At 40.0% G+C, this 26,793-nt stretch overlaps 1 protein-coding gene across 1 annotated transcript in view; it reads left to right on the top strand.

The window, feature by feature from the left end:
- The window catches only part of COL1A2 (collagen type I alpha 2 chain), a 37,277-nt gene extending 19,625 nt beyond the window's left edge, over positions 1-17,652 (top strand). Inside the window, exons 29-52 of the mRNA XM_005678936.3 lie at positions 456-509; positions 1,494-1,538; positions 2,893-2,991; positions 4,177-4,284; positions 4,992-5,045; positions 5,943-5,996; positions 6,704-6,757; positions 6,859-6,912; positions 7,009-7,116; positions 7,462-7,515; positions 8,355-8,408; positions 9,398-9,559; positions 10,537-10,644; positions 11,313-11,420; positions 11,765-11,818; positions 11,907-12,014; positions 12,154-12,207; positions 12,810-12,917; positions 13,391-13,444; positions 13,558-13,665; positions 14,211-14,469; positions 14,883-15,067; positions 15,731-15,973; positions 16,673-17,652. Coding sequence (XP_005678993.1) covers positions 456-509; positions 1,494-1,538; positions 2,893-2,991; positions 4,177-4,284; positions 4,992-5,045; positions 5,943-5,996; positions 6,704-6,757; positions 6,859-6,912; positions 7,009-7,116; positions 7,462-7,515; positions 8,355-8,408; positions 9,398-9,559; positions 10,537-10,644; positions 11,313-11,420; positions 11,765-11,818; positions 11,907-12,014; positions 12,154-12,207; positions 12,810-12,917; positions 13,391-13,444; positions 13,558-13,665; positions 14,211-14,469; positions 14,883-15,067; positions 15,731-15,973; positions 16,673-16,819 — 2,436 coding nt within the window. The 3' untranslated portion in view covers positions 16,820-17,652. The remainder of the gene's footprint in view (positions 1-455; positions 510-1,493; positions 1,539-2,892; positions 2,992-4,176; positions 4,285-4,991; positions 5,046-5,942; positions 5,997-6,703; positions 6,758-6,858; positions 6,913-7,008; positions 7,117-7,461; positions 7,516-8,354; positions 8,409-9,397; positions 9,560-10,536; positions 10,645-11,312; positions 11,421-11,764; positions 11,819-11,906; positions 12,015-12,153; positions 12,208-12,809; positions 12,918-13,390; positions 13,445-13,557; positions 13,666-14,210; positions 14,470-14,882; positions 15,068-15,730; positions 15,974-16,672) is intronic.

Below are 26,793 nucleotides of genomic sequence, written 5' to 3'. Positions count from 1 at the left end.
TCAGACTGTCCAGGTGTAAATCACTATACCACTCTCCCTCCTACCACACAGAACATGATTTCAGAACTGAAGCAAATAGATAGCAAGTGAGAAGCTGCTGTGTAACACAGGGGCCCCCAGCCTGGTGCTCTGTCATGACCTAGAGGGGTGGGATTGGGGTGGGAGAGGCAGGGTGGCTCAAGGGGGAGAAGACTTATGTATACTTATGGCTGATTTACAATATTGGCAGGAACCAACACAGCATTGTAAAGCAAATATTCTCCAATTAAAAGTTTTTAAAAAGAACTGAAGCAAAGAAGGGTACATATTTTTCAAGGCAAACTTTTCTATAAGCCCTTCATAACACACAGTGGTTAGTGATCATATTGATATTAGATAGTTGCCCCCAAAACCAATTATTAGAAAATCCCCCAAATATAGTCATAAAGATGGAGGTTTGTATTTTTTTCATCTAGGGTCTGCCTGGCCCTGCAGGCACAGCTGGTGAAGCTGGCAAACCAGGAGAAAGGGTGAGTAAAACAAGTGATCATAAATTTACCTAAACTTGGGACTTTTTCTCTGTTTAATATCCTACTGCAGTGCAATTATGATATACAAAAGGAAACGTCATATTTCATGCGTTAATGATAGTATTCCACGTGTGTTGGTACTGTTGGAGAGAATGAGCCAAGTTACTCATTTTCATTCAAATTACTTTGTTTTAAGGATTGAATGAAACATCACATTATGGAAGTGAAATATATCATGAACATTCCATTTAACAGCCTTACTTTTTGGTATTGTTCTTGGTAACGTTAAAATACAGATTATTTCCCTCTCCACAGAAAAGAAGTGAATGCACTGATTTTCCATCAAACTAGGCCCTGAAAAATTGCTTTTAATGTTTTTCTTGGCATTCAGACATGACACCGCTATTCACAATCAGGGCATGAGCTCTGAGTCATTTTATCTATAATTGTGATGAATGTGCTTCAATTCAGTTACATTCTGTGGCCTGTTCTCCTTTGTCAACAGTGGGGCACATTAAGGAGACAGCTGGTCAGTAATAAAGGAGATACACTTGGGTATACAATTAACTAGGTAATGGGCAGAATATGATTGTTTCTATTAAGAGAGCAGTCTGTTATATAACTAAAAATAGGCAATGTCTGATACTGTTCATCATCATTATTTATTATATTATCAAAGGAGAAGAGTCTTTTGTCACCTTTAAAAAAGCAATACACTAAATAATGAGAAACTAAAATTTTCTGCTACCAGGTTCTAGGGGAGATCTATCTTTCATATCAGTGGAATTCTCACTTTTTTTTATCTTTCCATACACCAAGAAAGTTTTCTTGTTCCTAATAGCCTGTGTACTTACACACTCATGGAGGTAGAGCCCATTTGGCTTTATTTTACTCTTTCAAAAATTTTCTAGACATTGTAAACGTAAGTGGATCTAGAGAAAATACGTAAATGTCATACTTTATTTATTCCCGTGTTTTGCCTAGGGTATCCCTGGTGAATTTGGTCTCCCTGGCCCTGCTGGTGCAAGAGTAAGTATTACTTTCATAAACTCCTGACAATATTTTTAAAACAAATATTGTGCTTTCTTCTAAAAACTACTGATGACCTTGTAACAACAAATTTCTCTTACTCTTCTGTAGTCAAATTGATTTCTAAATTGATAATAGACTTTTGTATCTAATTGCTCATATTTCTTATTAAAAATCCACAAGGTATAAAAAACATAAGTGAACTAATATACGTTTTATATCCAGTGACTTATATATACATGTGAGATATGTTTATATGACAGTGACTTGACCTGAGCTAAGGAAAAGTAATATCCTATTAAGATTTAAAGTCAGTTTTTCCAATGCCTGTTGATACTCAAAGCCTAAAATCTGAAATCATGAGCCTACTCTTATTTTAAAAATTAAACAAATTTATATAATTTGTCTGTGGTCATTAGACTAACTGGAAAGATTAGTTGGCCCCTATAGTATCCTGTTATGTAGCTAGTTACCATAGAGCTGGGATGCCCACACAAATGTAGTGATATGAGACCATTGGGAAGATCCCCTGGAGAATGAAATGGCAAGCCACTCCAGTCCTCTTGCGTGGAAAATTCCATGAACGGAGGATCCTGCTAAGTTACTGTCCATGGGACTGCAAAGAGTCACACAGGACTGAGCAACTTCACTTCTTTAGGACCATAGAACCAAATTGTAACAAGGGTCTTTGAAACAGTTACAGTGTGGACTTACATGTTAAATATTCTGAACCATAGAATGCTATGTTGTAGTGATACTTACATGCAAATTGGGACGTGTTTAGATAGGTAGAAAAATAAAGAGACATATATACAAATATACACATTTCATATATATATATATATCTTGTTTTATATATATATGTATACACACACACACATATATATATATATTTATACCTGTTACACCCCTATTGTGTGCAATTGTAACAAGATAACATAGATATGAGGATATATAACCTTATTTACACCTGGTATTGCTTTTCACTGAAAATGATACAATGTTTCCCTTTGAATACTGTGTATAACTGGCATCTGTTTTTACCTATGGATCTATTAATATCACAGAAAAAGACCAAAAAGAGGAAATGAATTCTAAAAGTTGAACGTTATACCCGAGAGGCAACAGATTTTGACTTTGTAGCCATAGACCACTAGAACTGAATAAAACCTTAGAGATTATCTCATCCCATCCTTTTGTTTTACTAGGAGAGAAATTATGGGAAAGTAATTGTAATTTGCTTGTAAATGGAGAGCTGGGATTCAGAAGCTAAACAAGCATGAACTCTGATGTATAACATGATATCTCGGAAAATGATGAACAGCACAACACTTCTTCTGATTCCTTCCCACAGGGCGAGCGTGGGCCCCCAGGTGAAAGTGGTGCTGCCGGGCCTACTGGGCCTATTGGAAGCCGAGGTCCTTCTGGACCCCCAGGGCCTGATGGGAACAAGGTAAAATGTGATATTCTATATTGCTGGTTTGGCCCAGTATGCTCTAGAATAAGTAAAATCCTTTATAATAGTAAATGAATTATTGCTCAGATTTTTAAAATTTACTTTCAGTACAGTAATGATTTCCACCTCAGTAAATAACAGTCTGATTCTAGTAGACCCAAATTATTCCAAAGGAAGCAAAACCCCAGTGTTCTACACACATAAATGAATTAGTATGGGTTTTTACTCTTTTTTCATTACATTATTCATACTTTTGTCTTAATCTAGAAACACCATATATATCTGGACACAATTTTTGGAGAATGAAATTTTACTTTCCCAACATCCTAGAGTAAAATTTCAAAAAGTAACTAAATTTTAATAAGAGAATTTATGATGATAAAAACTAACTGGACAGTACTTTCATCTCCAAAACCTAAGCCTGAAAACTTGCGTTTCAAAATAGAACCTGTGATTTAGATCTTAAAATAGATGGAATTATACATTTCTGAAAAACAGATTACTTCAACTGCAGTAAAGAGAAGGCAATTTATACTACTTCTGATTCTTACCTTTAAGGGGTAAAGAGTCACTATAAAAAGCTATTTTGGTATATGGAAGGATATTGGAAAACATAACAATAAGGTAAGAGGGCGAGAGGAAGGAAGAATGGAAATATTGGTTCTCTGAGAAAGTACTTTCAAAGGGTTTTATCTCGGAAGCCAGTCAACAGGTTTTAAGTACATGGAATTGTAAGGCGTTGTAGAAAAATGGAAGCTATAGTCCCCACTCTTAAGGAGATTAAAATGTAAACATCTCCCTGGTTGATGAGGTCTCTTTCCACATTTCCTGTCTAGGCTAAGAGACTTCACCTTGAAACATGTTTGTGGGCACACATTCTTCACTTTCTGCTTCCCATTGTTGTCCTGTCTTCTCCTGCAGGCCTGCCTTCCTTTAAGAGCAGGTTATAGAAAACTTGGCGGCCCCCTTTCCCACCCCCCGCTTCTCTTTAGTCCCCGGTCATTAACAGCGTCTCCCTCACTTAGAGCCCCCCTCTTTCCTTCGGTCGGCCTCCTTTGTGTCTCTCTAAGCAGGAGAGAATGCTCTCCATTAAATGTATCAATTGGAACCTTCAAGAGTTCCTCTCTCCCCTTTCTTCTTTTCACCACAGAAATAATTGATTTCGCATGTGTTTGATTCAAGGGCGAACCGGGTGTGGTTGGTGCTCCAGGCACTGCTGGTCCATCTGGTCCTAGTGGACTCCCAGGAGAGAGGGGTGCGGCCGGCATTCCTGGAGGCAAGGGAGAAAAGGTACGGTCTCCGCATTGGGCCTTAACACATACTGTTGATGAACTCTAGCAGACAAGGCTGCACGAGGCTAACCTTTTTTTTTTTTTTTAAACAGTTCTTGGCAGGTGGTCTGGTAGCATTTTGATATCTAACTGTATACATTTCCCTCTGCCGCCTAGCACCTACGTGTTTCTAAACTCACCAATCTGGCAAAATTCCTTGCTACCATGGAATTTCACGCAAACAGATGGTGTTGAGTAATACATGAGGCTCATTTTAATGCCACTAACAATAATGCCCCCGCCTGCCCTAATTAATGGGAAGAAGCTATATTGAACAGCTGTCAACCGTGCTGCTGCACTACTTAAGCCATAAGAGGGATCGGCCGCTGAAGCCCATTGTGATGTTGCCTTATAATTCTGTCCACAGGAGTTTGTACCTCACTTGATTATGCTTCAGGAGGGTGCATGGAAATTAGTAAAGAACAGTTAACACTAATCTGGAAAGGGACTTGAATTTTTATTGTTGTTGTTATTTTTTTCCTTCCATATTTCTATCAGATGAGTATTGCCATTCGATTTTTTAGAATATGGTAGGAAATCAAAACATGACTAAAGATCTTAAAGGAATAAAGGTATTATAGCCTCTTCTGTAGGAAAAAAATAAAACAATTTTGATTCAAAAGTTTGGTTGGGAAATGAAAAGTTGCTTTTGCTTTATACTTTTAGGGTGAAACTGGTCTCAGAGGTGACGTTGGTAGCCCTGGCAGAGATGGTGCTCGTGTGAGTAGAATTCTGTTTGTACTTATATTGGTTTGTTTTTTTTGAAACATTTCACTCCATTTGAGTTGAGAAGCTTTCCAAAATGGAACTGACAAAAGAGGGAGTCAAGGTTAGTAAAAGGGTATTCCAATCACATCATTTTACATGTTCCAAAAGAAAAATTCAGAAGAGGACTTACTCCCTTGAAAATTATGAAAATTATGAATTGTCTCCCTTCCTTAGTTTTAACTGTACCAAGTACAAACTACCACCCCAAAATCTCTGGCTTTAACAGAACATTATTGTTTAAACTATCATAGGGCTTTAGGAAAAAAAAAGCAGTAATTCTTACATTTTAAGAAGCCATATCCTCTAACAAGGTTCTATATACCCTAAGAATTTATCATTTAAGAGCAGCCCCAAGATTAACTGTTAATGGCATGGAGGTGCCAATGAGAGTCCCATCAAGGTATAATAATCCTACTCTGGAATACTGGTATCATGGCTTTTCCGGGCCATAAGCCCGTTTGGTTCTTCTCCCCTCTCTCTCAGTGCTGGGACACATTCATCATAGTCCTGTCTCTGAATCACATAGTCCTAACTCTTCTTAACAAGGCTAGTCATTGGCTACCCTCCAGGGAATTTTAAAAGAGCAGAGAGTTCAGATCTCTGCAGTTCCTAATCTGGCCATAACCTAGACATTTCCATGACCTTCACCGCTGCAGTAACTCTACTTCTTGGAGTGGCTTCTGCGGCCTTGATAATTAGAACTGAAGTGCATCAAAGGCTTTCTTGAGGTCTGTCCCAAGTGTCCAGTGAAAGTGTTCCACCACTGAATAAGCACAGCAAGGGGAGAGGGTAAGTGTCCCTTCTGACGGTACGGGGTGTTATTGACAAGACTTCTCTTTTGGGGTCTAGGGTGCTCCCGGCGCTGTTGGTGCTCCTGGCCCTGCTGGAGCCAACGGGGACCGGGTAAGCATGCATTTTCACGGACTTGCAACTCTCTGACTGATAGCAATATCGAAAATTCCCTGCTGCCCTGGCCCCAAAGGGCCCTAGCAATTCATTTTCATGCCTTTGTATAAAGCCCATCTATCCAAAAACATACCGGTTAGTATGGGCAGCAGAGAACAAATACTACGTGGTTAAAGTTCTCTTCCTTTCCATACATGTGCCTGGTATCTGCGCTATACTTTAATCCCTGTCAGTTGTTTGAAAGTCTTTTGGGGTTGCCCATTAACCATATCCTAATGTACTGAGCTTTGCTGAAGCCTTCAATTGTAAAAAAAAATATCAATACAATACATGTGTTCCCATTTCACATCGAACAGTCCACTTAAAATAGACATTATTTATTAATATTGTGCAAATTGCCGCAAGTAGATCAGCCTCGTGTCCATCTCAAAATTAAAACATCCTCCTTCTGGTATTGCGGACACTGATTAATAATATTTCTGCAAGTGTTATGACCAATACTCCTTCAGCCTCCAAAATGAATACAACATTAGGCAGAGTAAGAGTCCATTTCATATCTATCTCTGAGACGTGCATTAGTCCTCTTTGGATGCAACTGTGAGCTCTGACGAGAACCCACTGGCCACCTCTGTTTCCTTTCCTGCCTACCTCTTTGAGCATCTGCGGGAGGTGCACTGATGCACTCATTTTTGGTCCCCTTGTAGGGTGAAGCTGGTCCCGCCGGCCCTGCTGGCCCTGCTGGTCCTCGTGGTAGCCCTGTAAGTAGAAACCTGGATCAGTTTGGACACTCATAACTTTTATTAGACACCGATGAATCTGAGATTTGCTAAGACATTTTGCAATCCCTTCTCCCACCTAGGGTGAACGTGGTGAGGTTGGTCCCGCTGGCCCCAACGGATTTGCTGGTCCTGCTGTGAGTATCATGCGATGAAAGTTAATCCGGAAACACCCCAAGTGAACAAGCAGAGTGCATTGGAACACCTGAACTGTAACTGTTCCTGTCCAACAGGGTGCTGCTGGTCAACCTGGTGCTAAAGGGGAGAGAGGAACCAAAGGACCCAAGGGTGAAAATGGTCCTGTTGGTCCCACAGGCCCCGTTGGAGCTGCTGGTCCGTCTGTAAGTTGAACCCACAAGTGGTCAACACAGCCTGGGCAGTTACCCATGAAATTTTGTAACAACATGTATCAATCAAGTGCTTACATCACGGAACATATCAGATAGAAGACTACACTGAGCTAACACATGTGTACCCACTTTACATATTATAAAAGCATCATAAATATTGTTTTATCTCATTTGTTGGATAACCCCCTAAAGGTGGTAACACTGAAGTGGGACTTTTATGTAACAAAGATAATCTCTAGATTTGCTTCTACTAGACATGGAAATAATCCATTTGAAGAAAAGAGGTAAAAAAGGTTGTTTTGTGATTTGACCCCATCTTTCTTTGTTTCCATGTAGGGTCCAAATGGCCCACCTGGTCCTGCTGGAAGTCGTGGTGATGGAGGGCCCCCTGTGAGTACTTACCCTGGATTTGTATCGTTTTTCTTTCTTCAGAAGCTATTAGGGACAACTAGAGAGTTTGGAAATTTTGGGTTATTTGGACTCTAATAAGGGGAGTCTTGAGGCTCAAGCTAACTTTGTTTAGAGAAATTCTGATACTGAAATTAAGGGTCATGTTCCTGGAATGTTAATTTAAATTCCAGCTGGAACTCAGCGTACTGTATATTCTTACCACTTCACTTGAGGTAGTAATAACAAGGTTAAACCCAGGTAGTTTCATTGTGAAATGGGTAAAATATTTCTTTGGTACCTTTTATCCTTCTATTGATACACCCCTCTTCTGCCTGACCAAGTCCCTTCCCTGGGTTACACTGACTCCCTAGAGACCCAGAGCTCCCTAGGAATGAACTCCACTGACTCCTTCCTCCTCTCGTTGGACAGCAGTTAATACCCTTGGTCTTTTACTGTACCTTCCTCTGAAAACAAAATGACTTACTCCATGTCCATTCCCTTAGTACCCAGCCAGGTGGTTAAGAGTTACTAATATATACACATTGATGTATATAGGATAGTGTCTTGCCTTTATAACCATCATATAATCTGATAGCATTTCAGAAAGAACTATCAGAGCCTTAATGCAAAACACGTGCACTGCAATCTGGGCCATGCTGGTCAGGAAGATGTGCGGAGATGGAGGGTCTTCGGGGTCCTGGTTAAAATAATACCCTCTCCAGGGCTGTCACTCCCTACTCTTAGATCCACCCTTGGTTACATGTATTGAGGATTTTCCTTCTTACCCAGATTACCGGAGGTGGTGCTGACTGTGGAATTTTAATGTGCTTGGCTTTTAGGGGGCTACTGGTTTCCCTGGTGCTGCTGGACGGACTGGTCCCCCTGGACCCGCTGTGAGTAAATCACTTCCCAAGCATGGCTTCATTTATTTACTCTAGCCAAAACCCCTAGCCTCTAGTAGGAAACTGTTAAGAAACTCTCTATGGAGAAACATGCTACTAGTATTTTGCTATGACTTTCCTCATCTGAAATCAGTTGTTCTGAATCATTAAGGCAAAATCATCAGAAGTTATATTTTCTAATATCAGTTTAAGAGGCTTTTATTCATATGAACACAAGTCCCCTTGCCCCTTTTAGGGGCATGGTCTCTGTTTAAAAATCAAGACAGTTTTAGTCACTTATCAGTTATTTCTATATCTAATTACCCTTTATGGCCAACATTCTGCCTCCATTGTTAAAGTATAATTGTTCCTGAATTTAAAGGTGGTTTGGCCTCTAATTTAATTTTGATTCAGACTCTCCTGTCAGGACTCAAGAGAATTTAATTAATTACCAAGGATTAAGTCTTCCGGTTAAGGTTTCAGGGGAAAAAAAATAGCAGAGATGTTGATTTCTTGGAATCCTTTCACAGGTTCATAACAGGAAAATCTTCATTCCCTGTAGGCATTTAATTAAACCTAGTTGGGAGCATAGGTGATTCCTCAATTATGAACAAAATGCCTGTACTGGCTTTCTTCGAAAAGAAACAAGTAGAGTCCTCCAAAACCCACAGTCCCATTCATTTGCAACTGACTACTATAACTCAGCATAGCTCTGATTCCAATATGCTGGCAGCTGTGGCCACAGCATTGCTTTTCCTCACAGACATTTGCCATACCCTCTGCCTCAGTTGTTCAGTTTATTACAGCCTCAGGAAGGAAGATGAAAATTGCTTCTTTCTATAAGAAAGATTGTTTAAAGGTCTAAACATTTCTCCAAAATGGCCAGGATATTATTTTGTGGCTTCAAATTGTTGACATCTTAATATTGAAAACCTCAGCTGCTCTCTCCCTGCTCCATGATGATTAACAGAAAGTAAGTGACCTCATACATTTGCTCACAGGGTATCTCTGGCCCCCCTGGCCCCCCTGGTCCTGCTGGTAAAGAAGGGCTCCGTGGGCCTCGTGGAGACCAAGGTCCAGTTGGTCGAACTGGAGAGCCAGGTGCCGCTGGCCCTCCTGGCTTTGTTGGTGAGAAGGGTCCCTCTGGAGAGCCTGGTACTGCTGTAAGTGATTTCAGACTCTTCTTTCTTAATACCTTGTGTTGAATTAAAATAAGTCCCATATACAAATCTTCATGCGGCATATATATTGGTTGATGAGTATTGCAGGTTCTCAAGTAGAACTCAGTTGAGCCAGGAAATCTATCCAACAGATATTGAGGTGTCAGGGCTTCAGTAGATACTCAGAAGGCACTGGGTGGAGGTAACAATAAGTGAGTGAACCCGCTGTTTTATCAATAGAGCCTTTTAAGCTGTTGAGGGTACCTTACTGGTACTGGATTTAGAGCAAACTTCTATCGCTGTGGTCATCCTACTGTAAATTAATCAATCTCAGTAAGCTATCAGTTTCTTAAAACACGCAGTGTGCAGTATTATTGCCACCTCTGAAAAGTGATTTTACTAGACCTGGTTTAGTTAGAGGCCAAGGTCAAAAATTTTTGCTTCCCAGCGTAAATTCTATGACTCTATTCCCTCACTCTGTGATGACTTCGTTAATCCCAACCTCGTGTTTTTAAATGCCATTCCACTGGTCACAAGGAGAAACCAGGTACAAAGAAATATACATGCCAAAATGGAAACTAATTGTCATCACTGGAGAAAAGATAGCCAAAGATATGTCCTACTAATAGGAGGTCACTAGCCTTTTTTCTGGGTTTCCCAGGTGGCACAAGGGGTAAAGAACCTACCTGCCAATATGCAGGAGACTTAAAAGACATGGATTCAGTCTCTGGGTTGGGAAGATCCCCTGGAGGAGAGCATGGCAGCCCACTCCAGTATTCTTGCCTGGAGAATCCCATGGATAGAGGAGCCTGGTGGGCTACACTCCCTGGGGCCACAAAGAGTCAGACATGACTGCAGTGACTTTGCAGGCGCACAGCCTTTTTCTACACTAAGGATAAACCCATTCTCAGAATCTCAGACCAACCTGTGTTATCCTATAGGGCCTTCCAGTAATGCCCACTATTTTTATTGCTGTTTAGGGACCTCCTGGAACCCCAGGGCCACAAGGTTTTCTTGGCCCTCCTGGTTTTCTGGGTCTCCCGGGCTCCAGAGGTGAGCGTGGTCTACCAGGTGTCGCTGGATCTGTGGTAAGTGTTTGACACCATTCTTATCTTCATTAACATAATAAAAGATGTTAAAAGCTGCCACTTCAACTGTGACAGATTGATCACTGAATAACTCCACTTAAGATTTTTTTATTCATGGCATTTCTTTATACAGATCACATGTCACTTAACTGAGAAGCTTTAATACCACCTCCCTTAGACACATGTTAGAAAGACACAGCTTACCATTATGCAGAACAATTCTTGTTCTTTTTTACATGCTTAACAACAATGCAAGCTCTAATTGCATTTACTCCTTTGTAGTACGAAATGCTAGCATCATTTATCCCAGAGCAAGAATGAAACTCTGCAAGTTCTGAATCATTCCATTAAACCTAGTATGTGACAGTAACTAGGAAGCATCTAATCTCCATAAACTCTCTCACCTTGATGAATTCATTTTATCTGGAGTATCAGATGAAATGAGGCTCACTTTGTTTAGGATATTCCCAAAGTACATACAACTGACCATCTCAGTGTATAGGAGGAGGGCAAGGATGACGCTAATGACATTGCTTACCATTAGGTGGCCCCTCACTTTCCATTTACCTTCTCTTTCAAAACTGGAATCCCCTGACTAGGACTGCTTTGGGAGGATGAGACTAGCCCTCCATCCAGTGAAAGGAATTTTGTCTTCTCTGCCTCTTTAGGGTGAACCTGGCCCCCTCGGCATTGCAGGCCCACCTGGGGCCCGTGGTCCCCCTGGTAATGTCGGTAATCCTGGCGTCAATGGTGCTCCTGGTGAAGCTGGTCGTGACGTGAGTCCAACATTTGGTTTGTAAAATCTAACTTAGCAGTACATCACTGTGTGCAACTTTGTAGCCTGAGCTGAAGTCTAGTTGTACTAACCACTCTCAGGACTGAAAATACTAAAGATAACTTGGAATGAGTCTTTAAGTAGCATACTTCAAGGTGGCCAAAAGATTATAAAAACACCTCTAAAAAAAATCTAGGTTTGCAAGTTTCTTGTTCCTGTTTTTGAACAGCCTGAAAGCGGGTTCTCTATTGGGCACTGGGAGTGATGACGGCAGGTAGCCCAACTGTAAGGGGCCGGTGGGCTACAGTCTCTCTAAGTGCCTAAGCTGGTGTGATGTCTTCACAGGGCAACCCTGGGAATGACGGTCCCCCAGGCCGCGATGGTCAACCCGGACACAAGGTCAGTATACTTCGTCATTGTCTGTGACTTCAAAGGGGACTGCGGTACACGCCAGACTGATGCTGAGCTTCATGTTTGCCTTCCATAGGGGGAGCGTGGTTACCCCGGTAATGCGGGTCCTGTTGGTGCTGCTGGTGCTCCTGGCCCTCAAGGCCCCGTGGGTCCCACTGGTAAACACGGAAGCCGTGGTGAACCGGTAAGTGTGTCAACAGCAGCCCCTTAATGCTGTCATCCTTATCGGGCTCCACCCCAGCCTCCCCATGCTTGGGAACTGGGGGCGGCCTAGGGAGGAGGATCTTGGCCGCTAAGTTGTATTTTTCTTTTCTGATTCATAGGGTCCTGTCGGTGCTGTTGGTCCTGCTGGTGCTGTTGGCCCAAGAGGTCCCAGTGTATGTACATATAGATGGTTTCTGCGCAGCATTTAGGGAGGATCAGTCTAGATTGTCCATTAAGAAGACAAATAATACATAGACTATATATATATTTTTAAAATTTAGTCCATGTTGAGAGTTGCTACAGACAGCTTTTAATCTCTTGTATTTCAAATCTCTTCTTATTGGTATTAAATAATCACAAAGATTGGACTTCCTCAGTGGCCCAGAGGGTAAAGAATCTGCCTACATTGTAGGAGACCCGGGTTCGAGCCCTAGGTCGGGGAAGATCCCCTGGAGACGGGAATGGCAGCCACTCCAGTGTTCTTGCCTGGAGAATTCCATGGACAGAGGAGCCTGGTGGGCTACAGTCCATAGGGTCACAAAGAGTTGGACACGACTGAGTGACTAACACTTTGACTTTCAATCACAAAGATTAGCCACTTAACAGAGAGCTGAACTAAAGAGGATTAAGGAAAGAGGTGGGAGTATCACCCACCTGGCTTTTAGACTTTTCGCATATTGAATTATGTTTGTATATAGACTGAACAATATTTGTGAAGAACTGAGTGTTGTTTTTTAACCGTAAGTGTCCTGCGTGTCCTTCTTTTTCTTCATAGGGCCCACAAGGTATTCGAGGTGACAAGGGAGAGCCTGGTGACAAGGGTCCCAGAGGTCTTCCTGGCTTAAAGGGACACAATGGGTTGCAAGGTCTTCCGGGTCTTGCTGTAAGTACAGTATGGAGAAACAGCTTATGTCTATATAGATCTTAAAGTCCTTCAGCTAAGAATGAACTTCCTCTGAATTTTACTGCTATTGTTCTAAAATGTCCTACATCGTATTCATTTCCTGTTCTCCGGCCAATTCCATAGCTCAGAGATAATGCTATTTCATCCCAGCATGGAAAGGTGAGGGTTAGAGGAGATAGAAATGTACATATACTAAGATCTCCTGGCAACAATGTCCTTCAGCCCCACTTAAATAAATATAATTAGAGGAATGACTAATACTGCACTGTGAAATAGCTTGTAGAAAAAAAAATAATAACTGAGTAGACATAATGAAAGAAAAGAGGCCCATTTTACATTTTTAATTTTCTCAATCCAGAGTCCATTGAAACTAAACTTTTCTGTTCAGTTTTTTAAAATCTGCTCATTGGCACATGTTCTAAAGGTGTGATTTTCCTGTTCTCTCTTTAAAGGGTCATCACGGCGATCAAGGTGCCCCCGGTGCTGTGGGTCCCGCTGGTCCTAGGGTAGGTAGATCTAAGAGATGTTTATCTCTGAGAAGAGCTTATGGCAGGCAGACCGCTGTCTCCCTTGTGGGGTGTTCACTGGTGCACACAGACTTGGTGTCCTTCTTTCCTAGGGCCCTGCTGGTCCTACTGGCCCCGCTGGCAAAGATGGTCGCACTGGACAGCCTGGTGCAGTCGGACCTGCTGGCATTCGTGGTTCTCAGGGTAGCCAAGGTCCTGCTGTAAGTATGATTTGGGGAAATAATAAAGGGCATCACTGACCTATGGGAATATCTTCTTTAGACCAAACCAAGACAGTGAAGGGCTTCCTTGGTGGCTCAGAGCGGTAAAGAATCCACCTGCAATGCGGGAGACCTAGGTTCAATCCCTGGATTGGGAAGATCCCCTGGAGGAGGAAATGGCAACCCACTCCAGTATCCTTGCCTGGAGAATTCCCTGGACAGAGGAGCCTGATAAGCTACAGTCCACATGGTTGCAAAGAGTTGGAAACGACTGATTAAGCATATAAGACAGTGATAACAACACATTAAAGTAGTCCCCCATTTCCCTGCTTTCTAAAATATATAAAAATTATCTGTACCAGATGAGCTCTTTAAGCCCATCCCTGCAAGTATGCCTTGGAGCAAGTTGTTATTACATGAATTTGATTCTGTTTTACTTATTAGGGCATGCTTTTGTGTGAATCTCCATGGAAAACCTGTTATCATTGTTGTCTTTCACCATGACCAAACCCAGAGCCTCTTGTCTCTACCTTCCACCTCTGCAGGGCCCTCCTGGTCCCCCCGGCCCTCCTGGACCTCCTGGCCCAAGTGGTGGTGGTTACGACTTTGGTTTTGATGGAGACTTCTACAGGGCTGACCAGCCTCGCTCACCAGCTTCTCTCAGACCCAAGGATTATGAAGTTGATGCTACTCTGAAATCTCTCAACAACCAGATTGAGACCCTTCTTACTCCAGAAGGCTCTAGGAAGAACCCAGCTCGCACATGCCGAGACTTGAGACTCAGCCACCCAGAATGGAGCAGTGGTAGGTTGAGATATCCAGTCAGAATGACCCTTCTCACAAGTCAGGCCTTTCAAAGTCATCTCCCACTGATATGAAAGGGTATGTGAGTCAAAATGGCATTATGTAAAATCCTACCCAGTTAATAAAGTATTTTCTTTTTCCAACCAGCACCCATTTTCAAGATTGTCCCGATTCGTATTTCTGCCCTTTCCATGGTAATACCTACCCTGATTTTGATTTTCATGGAGAGGAGAGGAAGCACTGTCTAATACTGAAAATAGTCATCCTCTTCCTGTTGATGTGGAGTAGACAATATAACAGTATGATCAAAAATGCTACTTTTGGGAATCAGAATTTCTCAGTAGTAATTATTAGAACCTATGCTCCTCTCACTCAGTGAGAGGTTTTATGACCTAGGTCTTTTTCTTTTTAAGGTTACTACTGGATTGACCCTAACCAAGGATGTACTATGGATGCTATCAAAGTATACTGTGATTTCTCTACTGGCGAAACCTGCATCCGGGCTCAACCTGAAGACATCCCAGTCAAGAACTGGTACAGAAATTCCAAGGCCAAGAAGCATGTCTGGGTAGGAGAAACTATCAATGGTGGCACCCAGGTAAGGAATTTTACAAACATTCCTTTTCCTACTGAATACTGTCTAGCACTCTTTGCTTTTTAAGTATCCTCATTTCAGCCTTTTACCAAAATGGGCTTTTTAAAAGAACCTACTCTGTTCTTGGGTTCTGTTACTTCCTGGATTGCATGTTACAGATAGATTGATTGGACGTGTCCATACAATCCAAAAGTTATTATTCAAATGTGACTTAACTAATAGTCACTGGAGAAAGTGACAATGTCACATAGTGCGAAGGGGTACAAGCCATCATCTAGTCCAGTATCCAGGAACATATGTTTTCAAGATGTGAGCTTTTCTGAATTTCTAATTAAAAGTTTTCATCAACTTTATTGGTGGAAAATAAAAGGGTCTAAATCTCTACCTTCATGCTCCCTTATTTTTAAAAGGAAACATATATGTAGAGAGAGAGAAGCTTTATTTGAAATAGGTCCCTTTTTGAGATGACTTGCCTCGGCATGGTAGTTCCTGTGTCCCTTCTAGGTAGCCACTATTTCAAAGACAAGTGAATTGAGTCTCCTTTAAAAGTACAGGTTCATACCTGAGTCCATTATTCTTCTCTTTACCAGAATATTTTTTTTAATTTGACTTTTAGTATCTGAGTCCTCCTTCATTTAACTGGAATTCCCATCTTACTCTCTGTAGTTTGAATACAATGTTGAAGGAGTAACCACCAAGGAGATGGCTACCCAGCTTGCCTTCATGCGTCTGCTGGCCAACCATGCCTCTCAGAACATCACCTACCATTGCAAGAACAGCATTGCATACATGGATGAGGAGACTGGCAACCTGAAAAAGGCTGTCATTCTGCAAGGATCCAATGATGTCGAACTTGTTGCCGAGGGCAACAGCAGATTCACCTACACTGTTCTTGTAGATGGCTGCTCTGTAAGTAATAGTGGAATATGGGAATAACATTAATTTGGGAAGTGGGATAGTGGAGCTTAGACCATTAAATGAACAGGTGAAAGAGAGACCTAACTTATTTTTCTTTCATAAATACATTTGTTTAAATTCAGATGGCAAATCCAGAGCATTCTTATCAGATCTTGCCTTCTGAAATTCTCTGAAATACTGAAATATATACTATGTTCCATGTATTATTTTTCTTTTCACATGTTTTTTAAATGATGATGTAAAGCCATAGCTTACAATTACTTGAGGTTAAAAAGCCCCAGGCTGTAATTTATAATATAGTACATAATGGGCTTCCCAGGTAGCACTACTGGTAGAGAACCCACTCGCCTATGCAGGAGACATAAGAGATGTGGGTTTGATGCCTGGGTCGGAAAGATCCCCTGGAGAACCCACTCCAGTATTCTTACCTAGAGGAGCCTGGAGGGCTACGGTCCATAGAGTTGCAAAGAGTCAGACATGACTGAAGCAACTTAGCAACACATGCATAATAAAATAATTATATATGAATAATATCTGATATATATTTCTCTATAAATACGTGTTCTATATAATTATATATTATACAATATAATTGTGTGTAATATATCTAATTATATAATATGATACAAGATGATTAGATTCCGTAACAGTGCTGCTTTATGCCTATTCCTGTCTTCTCTTTTTAAACAGAAAAAGACAAATGAATGGAAGAAGACAATCATTGAGTATAAAACAAACAAGCCATCTCGCCTGCCTATCCTTGATATTGCACCTTTGGACATCGGTGGCGCTGACCAAGAAATCAGATTGAACATTGGCCCGGTCTGTTTCAAATAAACAAACTCAACCTAAATTAAAGAAAAAGGAAATCTGAAACATTTCTCTTGGCCATTTCTTTTTCTTCTTTCCTAACTGAAAGCTGAATCCTTCCGTTTCTTCTGCACATCTACTTGCTTAAATTGTGGGCAAAAGAGGAGAAGGATTGATCAGAGCATTGTGCAATACAATTTAATTCATTCCCCCTCCCTTTCCCCCTCTCCAAAAGATTTGGAATTTTTTTTTTTTTCAACACTCTTACACCTGTTGTGGAAAATGTCAACCTTTGTAAGAAAACCAAAATAAAAATTGAAAAATAAAAACCATGAACATTTGCACCACTTGTGGCTTTTGAATATCTTCCACGGAGGGAAGTTTAAAACCCAAACTTCCAAAGGTTTAAACTACCTCAAAACACTTTCCTGTGAGAGTGATCCACACCGTGAGGTGCTGACCAGACATGAGCTGAGGTATTTGTGTTTTTTTGTTCAAAATACGAAGGTGCTAATTAACAGTATTTCAGATACTTGAAGAATGTGGATGGTGCTAGGAGAATTCGAGGAGACACTCCTCTGCTGTTGAGCTGTATTGTGTGTTTTTTTCATGTGACGTAACATCAGTACTTTACATCTCATTCCCACAAAGTAAGTGGATCGTTTGCCCAACATTGTCCTCTTCTCTAAATTCAGCATTTGTTCTTTGCCAGTCTCATTTTCATCCTCTCCCACGGTTCCAAGGAAGTCTTGTTTCTCGGACAAGCAGAAAAATTAAATTGTACCTATTTTGTATATGTGAGATGTTTAAATAAATTGTGAAAAAAATGAAATAAAGCATGTTTGGTTTTCCAAAGAAAATATTGAGTAGAATTCCTTGCTTCAGTGCTCTTCTCAACACAAATACAGATTGTAGCAGCTCCACCGGCCATAATACCAAGTGTTTCTCCTTAGCTAGAAACTCTGCAAAAAGGGCAGTTTGGTATGGTACAAAGAGCAGAGAACAAGGACCCTGGAGATCTGAGCTCCAATTCCGGCTCAGCTCCTTCCAGCTAACTGACCTTGGGCATTTCACCTTCCTGAGTTTCGCTATTTATCTATAGTATGGGGAAGATTCCTTCTCTGAACTAACATTTGCCCTACTCAAAATACATCTAAGCAACATGGCAGAGGTTGACCCACATTTACTCTAAGTAGAGGTCCATAGAATCTTTTGGTTTATTATCCATTAAGCACTTTGAAACAGTGGCTGCAAGTTGGTCTACGCACAATTAATACTATTAACTAAAACAGTTTCAAATATTCAGTGAAAAATGCCGTACACTTAAATCTGCTGCAACTGAGTACAGTGCCTGTTAAGAGGTAATGTGTGTGCTGTCAATCAGCACAGACACTTGTGGATAATAGTACCGTGAACACCCACCTGCCAAATCAAGTTCATTCTCCTCCCCTGCACCTTTCAATGACATCTTTAATACACTTAAACATAGTGGCGTGTCAAGGAAAATGTTAAGATTCATTTAGAACTTACTTCCTGTTGCAGAACATAATTGTGATTGTAATATTTGCCTCCTGCTATAAAGTCATCTTGAGATTCAATTAGTTTTTTAAAAGCAAAAGACTGAACATGAGAAAAATCTAAAATTAACTCTGGAAAGTTAGCAAGATCTACTAACCAAACGACAATTTCAAATTATGGTCCCTCTACCACCAAGATCAGAACAGTTGGATGCTTATCGAAATGCAGATTCCCAATCCTCAGCCACCGAATTAAGACTTAGTAAGGAATTAGCATTCCTTGAAGCACCTTGAAAGATTCTGACAGTGCACCAATTGGGATACCATTGGATAAGGTTATTTCAAACAATCCTTTGTAATTTTAACATTTTATGTCTGGCAAGAAAGAAAGAATCAATACCCTTGACCAAGTAACATAGAGAAAACTGAACCTTTGCGATCATAGTACTAGTACTCCCCACAAATTGCTAATTGAAATAACTAAGGTAAATTTACATAATAATCAGTTAGAAATCTCTAGATTAAAAATACGCTATGCTCAGGCTTGCAGTATAAGAAACAACCATAAAGACAGCATAAAGAAGGGAGAAAGAGAAGCAGGAAGAAAACCAACACTTATTGTCTACCAACTATGAGCCTGAACTATGCTCCATGATAATGACTTGTCAAACTATATCCAAACAGGGAGATTTCCTAATGACTTAATAGTCATTTACTCATCTACCTGTGACTAGTATAGTGAAATGGTTAAATAATGGTATACCTGATAGATAACAATAAGGAAAAAAATGATGGCATATCTAATAAATACCAATGAGGACAAAATGACATATCTAACAGATAATAAGAAAACAGTGAAATAAAATTTTATATCCCAGTAACATTTATGAGGATAATCAAAAGAAAAAAGATAACAGAATGTCAAAGTCTTTAAAATATATTCAGGTACACTGTCATTAAAAATATTTTAAATGCATATAAAAATACTAAGAGTAGGTATATTCATGTATTAACAATAGAAATGATTTTATGTATAAATTATCCAACTTTGCTGCAATGAAGTTATATTACTTTTGTCATTTACAACAAATTTAAAATATCATAAAAAGAAATACACAGTCACAAGTGAAAATGATCCTGGCTGAGGAGTGACCAACCACAGGGGAAGGGTGGTCATCCTCCCACTCACCCCCCTCCTTCTGAAAAAGAAGGAAAATCCTGACCTAAAGTGTCATTATTCCTCACATCCCAGCTACTCTGGGGGACACTGGGGAGAGAAGTACAAACCCATAATGCAGCAGCATCCTCAGGGATCTCGCAGTTCAGTTGCAGAGAGAGAATAAAATAACGTGCAAACACAATTTTAAATGAAGTGTCCTCCAGTAGCAGAGAACTCCGTTAATTAATGCGATGAAGCGTCAAGAAACTGACCCTAGCCTCATGCAATAACAGTGATATTGGGACTGGCCGGCTAGCTCTCGCCAGAGATCTCATTTTGCCTTCTAGCCCTCTGCCTGGCTAAATGTTTCTTCTCTGGAGGCCACATAGTAGGACAGTCTGGTACTTACCAAGCCAGGAGGCCCACTGTTTCTGTTCCCAGTGCTGGGCAATGTCCTGAAGGCTTGGCCCTGGAACGGTAGATCCCTTCTTTAAAGGCTAATCACCAGACTCCAGGGACCCTCCTCACAACATCTCCTGACCTTTGGTCATACGAAGGTCAGCTGCCTCGAATTTGTGCCAGCATGAGAGGAAAGAAGATGGTACAGGAGAGGGTGAAGGAGGTAGGTAGCTAAGATGAGGGGAAGAGATATTAATCAAGTCTGGTAAAAAGGGTCATTTAAAATTCTAAAATCAATACAGCTAATGCACTGGCAAAAAGCGGAGACACCTGAGCAATGCTGAACACATCTATATCTTTAATGCCCAAAGACTTTTTAAACCTATTCCACTTAATATCACTGAAAAGGAAGTTCAGAAATTGAATTATATATAAGGAAAGTTGGAAATGTCATTTGAGGTCAGAACTATGACCCATCTAGATGAGTGCTTTGCCTTTGACAGTGGCACCAGGGGAAATTTGGGAGAAAGAGTGGCTGGCACTTCCCATGAAGCCAGACTCAAAACTCCCATTTAATAACCCATTGTAAATCTTCTTTGTATATAGAAGTATCTAAACCCTTGCAGAGCCCTCTATCTGTTTTGAAATATGTTGGTATTACAGTACCAACAGGAGAGAGCTAATGCTGAATTGTGAGCTCAGCTTCCTGGCCCTCTGATCGAGTAACTAAAGTAGGCTTTCTGTCCATATGCCTGGATCAGCCAGGGAGCCAACAACTCAGCGTCCTCAGGGAGCACCAGTGACTGCTGCAAGGGGGCCACAGGCAGTCCATAATGATTGGCTTATCCCCACAGTTCAGTCAAACGAGCACATAATTTGTGATCAGCAGCCAAGGTTGTGAGCACCAGCTCCACTGCTGACTAGCCAAGGGCCCTTGGGAGGGTCTCTAGAGTTTTCTGAGAATTTGGTTAACGAATCTCTGCTCTCAGAGATTTCCATGAGCATACCTACTCTGCCTGTCTCACAGGACCACTGGGAGAAACACAAAGGGCAAGTGTGAAAGTGTTTAATGAAGTGTAGACAAATGGTGCTTGTCATCGTCAGGTTCAAAACTTCCAGTCACTTGTAGTCACCTCTTGATTTAAGATCCTATCCGTGGCCCTCCAGTTTAGGGGGAGCAGCGATCAGAATTTAAATTTAATTAGCACCATTCTCTAAATTGGTATTCGATCAATTTTGAGTTGTGCCTTCCTATCAGTAAAAATGTTAAGTTCTTACAATTAATTTTGTTAGTCTCTTTATATACTAACGTTATATGTATACTATAACATTATGTGTACTAATATATTATGTGCAATATAAAACCTACATGGAAAAAATTTTTAGAGAAAAAAAAAAACAAAGAGAAAATTTTTAGAGAAAAAATAAAAACAAACAGAAAATTCCACACTTCTCTGGCTCATTTGGCACACCCCTTGGTGTGCACCACCTATCCACTCCACATCTCTGAGACCACTGTTCTAAACAAAGATTTGTGGCAGGCTCCAGAGGAGGGCAGAACATCAATAAATTCCTAAAACAGAGGGCTAAATTTTGTGCACATATGCATATTTATTGGAAAAGGGTCCACAACTTTCTTCAGCTACTCCACGGGGTCTAAGACCAAAAATGATGTCATAAACCACCAACCAGAAGAAATACTACTCACTTCATTAAACTTGGACTTTTCTAAACTATGACTCTCATATCTCATCTTGGGTCTCATACTCATGCTGCTTCTCCTAAGACCCAAGAGAACAAACCAATGGCCCAAATTAAAATGGAGGTTTGTCATTCACTTCCACTTTCCTCCCATAGACCCTCTGGCCTATGTTCAACAAGTCTCAGCATATGCTTTATGACCCAGCCTTATACTCCGCAACATCAGAATACACCAGTCCACAAAACCTCTTCAAATGAGAACTAAGTCAATCATGGAGAACAATTAATGAGCTATTCTCTTTATGTAAAATATGCAGATGCTGGTGATATCTATTTTTTAAAAAAAGAAGTTTTAACCTAAAAGGGATTAAAACCTGGCCACTGTTAGAGGTTGTAAAGACAATAATAGGAACACGATTTTCAGGGACCCTCAAGTCACCTCATGGAACCAAATATCTCTTCTTCATCTGGCTGTCCGCAAGCAGAAATATTATTCTGAGTCCAAGGTATAAGAATAATCTTGGACAGAATTAGCAATCCCACTGGATTCTAGAAAGATATCTTTAAAACTGCAATTCAGTACATATTTATAGATGTTCTCTACTGCTGAACATAGACATGAAATGTATTTTTCTACTAAATTTTTTTTCTGCTGCAGCATTGATGTTGGTGTCCAATGACTTAATTATGCATAAACAGCATGGAAGAAAATGGAAGTAATTTTTTTCATGGAATCTATTAATGCCAGGCAGGATAAGAACACTTTCTCACACCACCGTGCTGAGTGGATTGCCTTTCTCTCCCTACGGGATGCCACTTCAAGTTCGCTGCTCCCCCTGCTGACGGGATAATAGAACATCCCAGCCTTTTAACTGCCGCGCGCACATCACCGGAGAATGAACACTCAGATGTGGGAGAAAATAGAACTTCCCGCACTTATTTCCTGCCTGCCCAGACACATAGCCTTCTCTCCAGATGGTGGAGAGACAGTGTCCACAGGGGTCTACCTTTATGTCCTTAATGCTCTCTCTTCCTTCTTCCCCTCTATCTGAAAGAGATGGGAATACCAGACCACCTTACCTGCCTCCTGAGAAATCTGTCTGCAGGTCAAGAAGCAACAGTTGGAACTGGACATGGAACAATGAACTAGTTCAAAACTGGGAAAGGAGTACATCAAGGCTGTATATTGTTACCTCGTTTATTTGCCTTCTACGCAGAGTACATCATGCGAAATGCCGGGCTGGATGACACACAAACTGGAATCAAGATTGCTGAGAGAAATACCACTAGCCTCAGATATGTAGATGTCGCCTCCTTAATGGCAGAAAATGAAGAGGAACTAAAGAGCCTCCTGAGGAAGGTAAAGGAGGAGAGTGAAAAAGCTGGTGTAAAATTCAATTTACCCCTCTAATCTATCCTTAATCTCTCTCCCATGGAGCTAATAAGTGGAAATCCCAAGGAGACAAACATAAAGCTCAAAAGGAGAATGGTCTTTTAGGTAAGCAGAGCTGTCTCATGCTACAAATTCTGCCCCCCAATACAGTGAGTAATCCTTCAGGGTTTAAACAAGAGGGATTAAAGATTATATGCAACAGAGAGAAGATGGTGTGAGAGAAAGAACAGGGGCTTCGTAAGCAGAGCTGCCTGGATTTAAATCCTGTCTCCACCATTTCATCATCCATAAAATAGTGATAATGACGATACCACCATTGGACTGTTAGGGTTGGAAATACGAATGCAGAGAAACTTGTAAGACCTGTGTAGAGCAAATTCCCAGCAACCACTGTTTTCATTATCCTACAAAGCTGGATCTTCTCTGAAAGCCCTTGACTACATTGCTAAGAACAGCAATCACCTTTCTACAGGTGCCATCTTCTGTGACAGCAGCAGCCTAAAACAACAGTACCACTGCCCTTTTATTTTTTTCTTCCACAAATGGATTCCGGCAAACTTCCAAACCCTCACAATTTTGGTGAATACCACTCCACAATCCAACTTTAAGAAGTGCTTGTATTAAAAGCTTGGAAATCTTTTCAATTTTTTACAACAGAAAACAATAACGATTCCACCTTGACAGTTTAAAAAAAAAGAAAATTTCTGACAAATAGAACAAATATGCACTTAACTGGTCTCTGCCCTGTGCCATTAGGAGCTTCCAACTTTTGAGAGAAAGTTTCTGAGCATAGAAATGGTTCTTTGGCTTACTTGGAAGCCAGTTTTTCTATATAAATGGGCTATAATTCATACATTTTGAATAATCTAGACTTCTGATACTTAATTTTCACAATTTGATTTTTTTTTAAATTGTGTCTCTTGCAGTAGTAATCCTTTCTCAAGAGTTATCAGTACAAGAAATGATCATAATTATCAAATTCATGTCCTCTGGGAAATTTCTCGTCCTATATAAATTTATTCAAGGGTTTTAAACATCATTAAATCACCTATTATTGCCAGGGCTTTGAATGTCTATATGAGTAATATTATAAGTAGATCCACTTCAAAGAGACATAGAAGAAGCTTTGATTAGAGTTATTTCCAACATGGTTTTTCTATTACTGATTATCAGTCTCCCTTCCTTTGTTATACAGAAGTCTAAAATAATTTCAAGAACTTTATCAGTGTAACTAAAGTTTCCATCTACCACTTTGTTCATTACAATATGTTCCTAATCAAAAAAAAAATTGTTAAAAACCTTCTTCAGATAACATCTAGAAAATTTCCCATTTAACCATTTTTCTAGGTTATTCACAACAAATATTTACCTTGGGCCTGTTATTAAAATACAGTGAAATTACAGTCAATTTGAAGCACCATATGTTTTCTTAGATTTTTCTTCAGCTAAAATAATATAATAAACACTCACCTTGCCGTCATAAATTATAAAAAGAGCTGTGCTGTTCTTCTCTCAAGCTTGTGAAAACTATCTATCAAATCAGAGGACAAAGCCCACTAAATCCTTTGAACCTCTGAAGCGAGAAAGACAAATCAATGCCAAACATGATGTGCCTTCTCACCAATACGCAAATTAAACTGTGTATTTTGTAAGATTTATAGGGTAACTGAGCTCTTTTTATTATCATTTTTGCTAGGTATCTGTCAAGCGAGTCTAATTCAGTAAACAAATTAATATGTTGGGGAAAATCTCTAGTCTCCATTCTCAGTTGGGGAAAAAAACCAGTTTAGTCACCCTATACCACTCATATTATGATTTAATTGGTCTGAAATATTGTTTTAAAACTCCCTCAGTGATTGTAATATGCACTGAGTCTCCAGAAAATTTGTACTAGACTAAACTCACAGTAAAATCACTGGTAAAGTTGGAAGTATGTGAATATGTGCTTTTTTCTAGAAAGAAAGTGTGCGATGCTCCTCCAAGTTTTTCCAGACCCCACATAATAACTCTTTAATCAGAACTGCTGGTGGTGGGGCCAAGGTATCTGTATTTTCAATGAGTAGTGAGGTGATTCTCATGTCCTCTCAAAGTTCGGGAACCACTGGTTTATTGCTCCCATCATATTATTGACATATTCTTAGATGATTCTGTTCCCCTCTCCCCAGAATGTTTAGGACTACAGCTTTAAAATCATGGACTCTTTAAGCTGCTTTAAATGAGAACATGTAATGGCTCATTGAACACATGAGCAATTAATTTGGGAACAGTTGCAATATTACAAATGTGATTACTTATTGCAAACCCAATTAATCTGGCCAGGAGGAATGTTAATTACAAAGGAGTTTGGAAATTAGCATGAGTGCATGACTAAATGCCTATATCTCAACCTTACTGTATTGTCTGTCTGGTAATTTATTTTAAAAATACTTCTGTAGGAGGGCTCATGTATATATATATGCATATATGTAATAAGGTAACATTACCCCACATTCCAGGGCTGAATAAGTAATCTTGGAATTACCCTAATTATGAAAATTCACAGTTATAGAGGTGGCTACTCTGGTATTTCAAACAGCATTATTGAAATCTATACCAGAATATATATATTAATTAGCATGAAAGATGTTAAAAATAAATTTTCATAGTTGACATAATGATCTTGATATTTTGACTAATAAATATTTAATAGTAACAAAATTGGGGCTAAACCTTGCTCTGCTTATTGCATACCACTTGACAACAAGATTGATAAGAAAAGACATATAGTCCAATCTATTCTCAACCACCGAAAAATACCTATACTTAACCCAAACTCTTGAATCAGTAAATTGGCTTAGATCAGTCCCCAAAATTGAGAAACGGCAGGAGATGGCTAAGAAAATGACACATAAACCCAAAATATATTTAATTAAGAACTAGAATAATGTATAAAACAATAACTGTATTTTTCTATGAGCAGTGGAATATCAATCAAAACCCATGGTGGATTCATGTCAATGTATGGCAAAACCAATCCAGTATTGTAAAGTCAAAAAAAAAAAAAAAAATTCAGATATAGAAGAAAGCAATCGGGAGGTTTCCAAAGCTGCCAAGAAATTCTCTCCTAATTTGGGAACGACAAAGTTTTACTAGGTTAGCGCGCTTTTTCGGTCCCTCCCCCTGGGGCATAATTGAAAAGACAGAGGCAGAGTCTTAGCCAGGCTGGGCCATTCCACTCCTCTCCTCTGAGAATTTAAAACTTGGAGTGGAGAACGGCAGGGACTGAGAGCCACTGATGTTGAGGCATGCTAATGACTATACTCCAGAGACAACGATGGACTTCTGTTGATGAGGTGCCAGAACAGCACTAGTCAGGGGTTGTTCTTCGAATTATGAAATAATCCAGTGTCCTTCAACTAACTTTCTTTTTTGTTTAAGTTACAGAAAATTGGTTTCTGTCAAATAAAACAAACAAGCAAAAAAAAAAATACAGTTTTGGTAAATACACCTACTTAAAAGAATATGCTAAAAATGGGGAAATATAGGACAATTTCAGAATAAGTAGATACTTAAGAGTTAACAGAAATAAGCACCAAACATTTGAACTGTTTTATAAAGTATCCAGAGAAAGAATATTGTTGGAACACAATTCTCTATGGATTTATAAAATTTCTGTAAAATATCTTGCAAGCAAAAGTATGATAGTCACTCAGTTGTGTCCAACACTTTGCAACCTGATGGACTATAACCTGCCAGGCTACTCTGTCCATGGCAAGAATACTGGAGTGGATTGCCATACACTGACTGTCTATGTTTTGGACTGTCTTTTCAAGAATGTTCGTTTAGTATCCTT

The sequence above is a fragment of the Capra hircus genome, chromosome 4 (assembly GCF_001704415.2).
Source record: "Capra hircus breed San Clemente chromosome 4, ASM170441v1, whole genome shotgun sequence".
Lineage (NCBI taxonomy): Eukaryota > Metazoa > Chordata > Mammalia > Artiodactyla > Bovidae > Capra > Capra hircus.
Note: the sequence above shows the minus strand (reverse complement) of the source record. Positions and strands in the feature narration are given on the sequence as shown.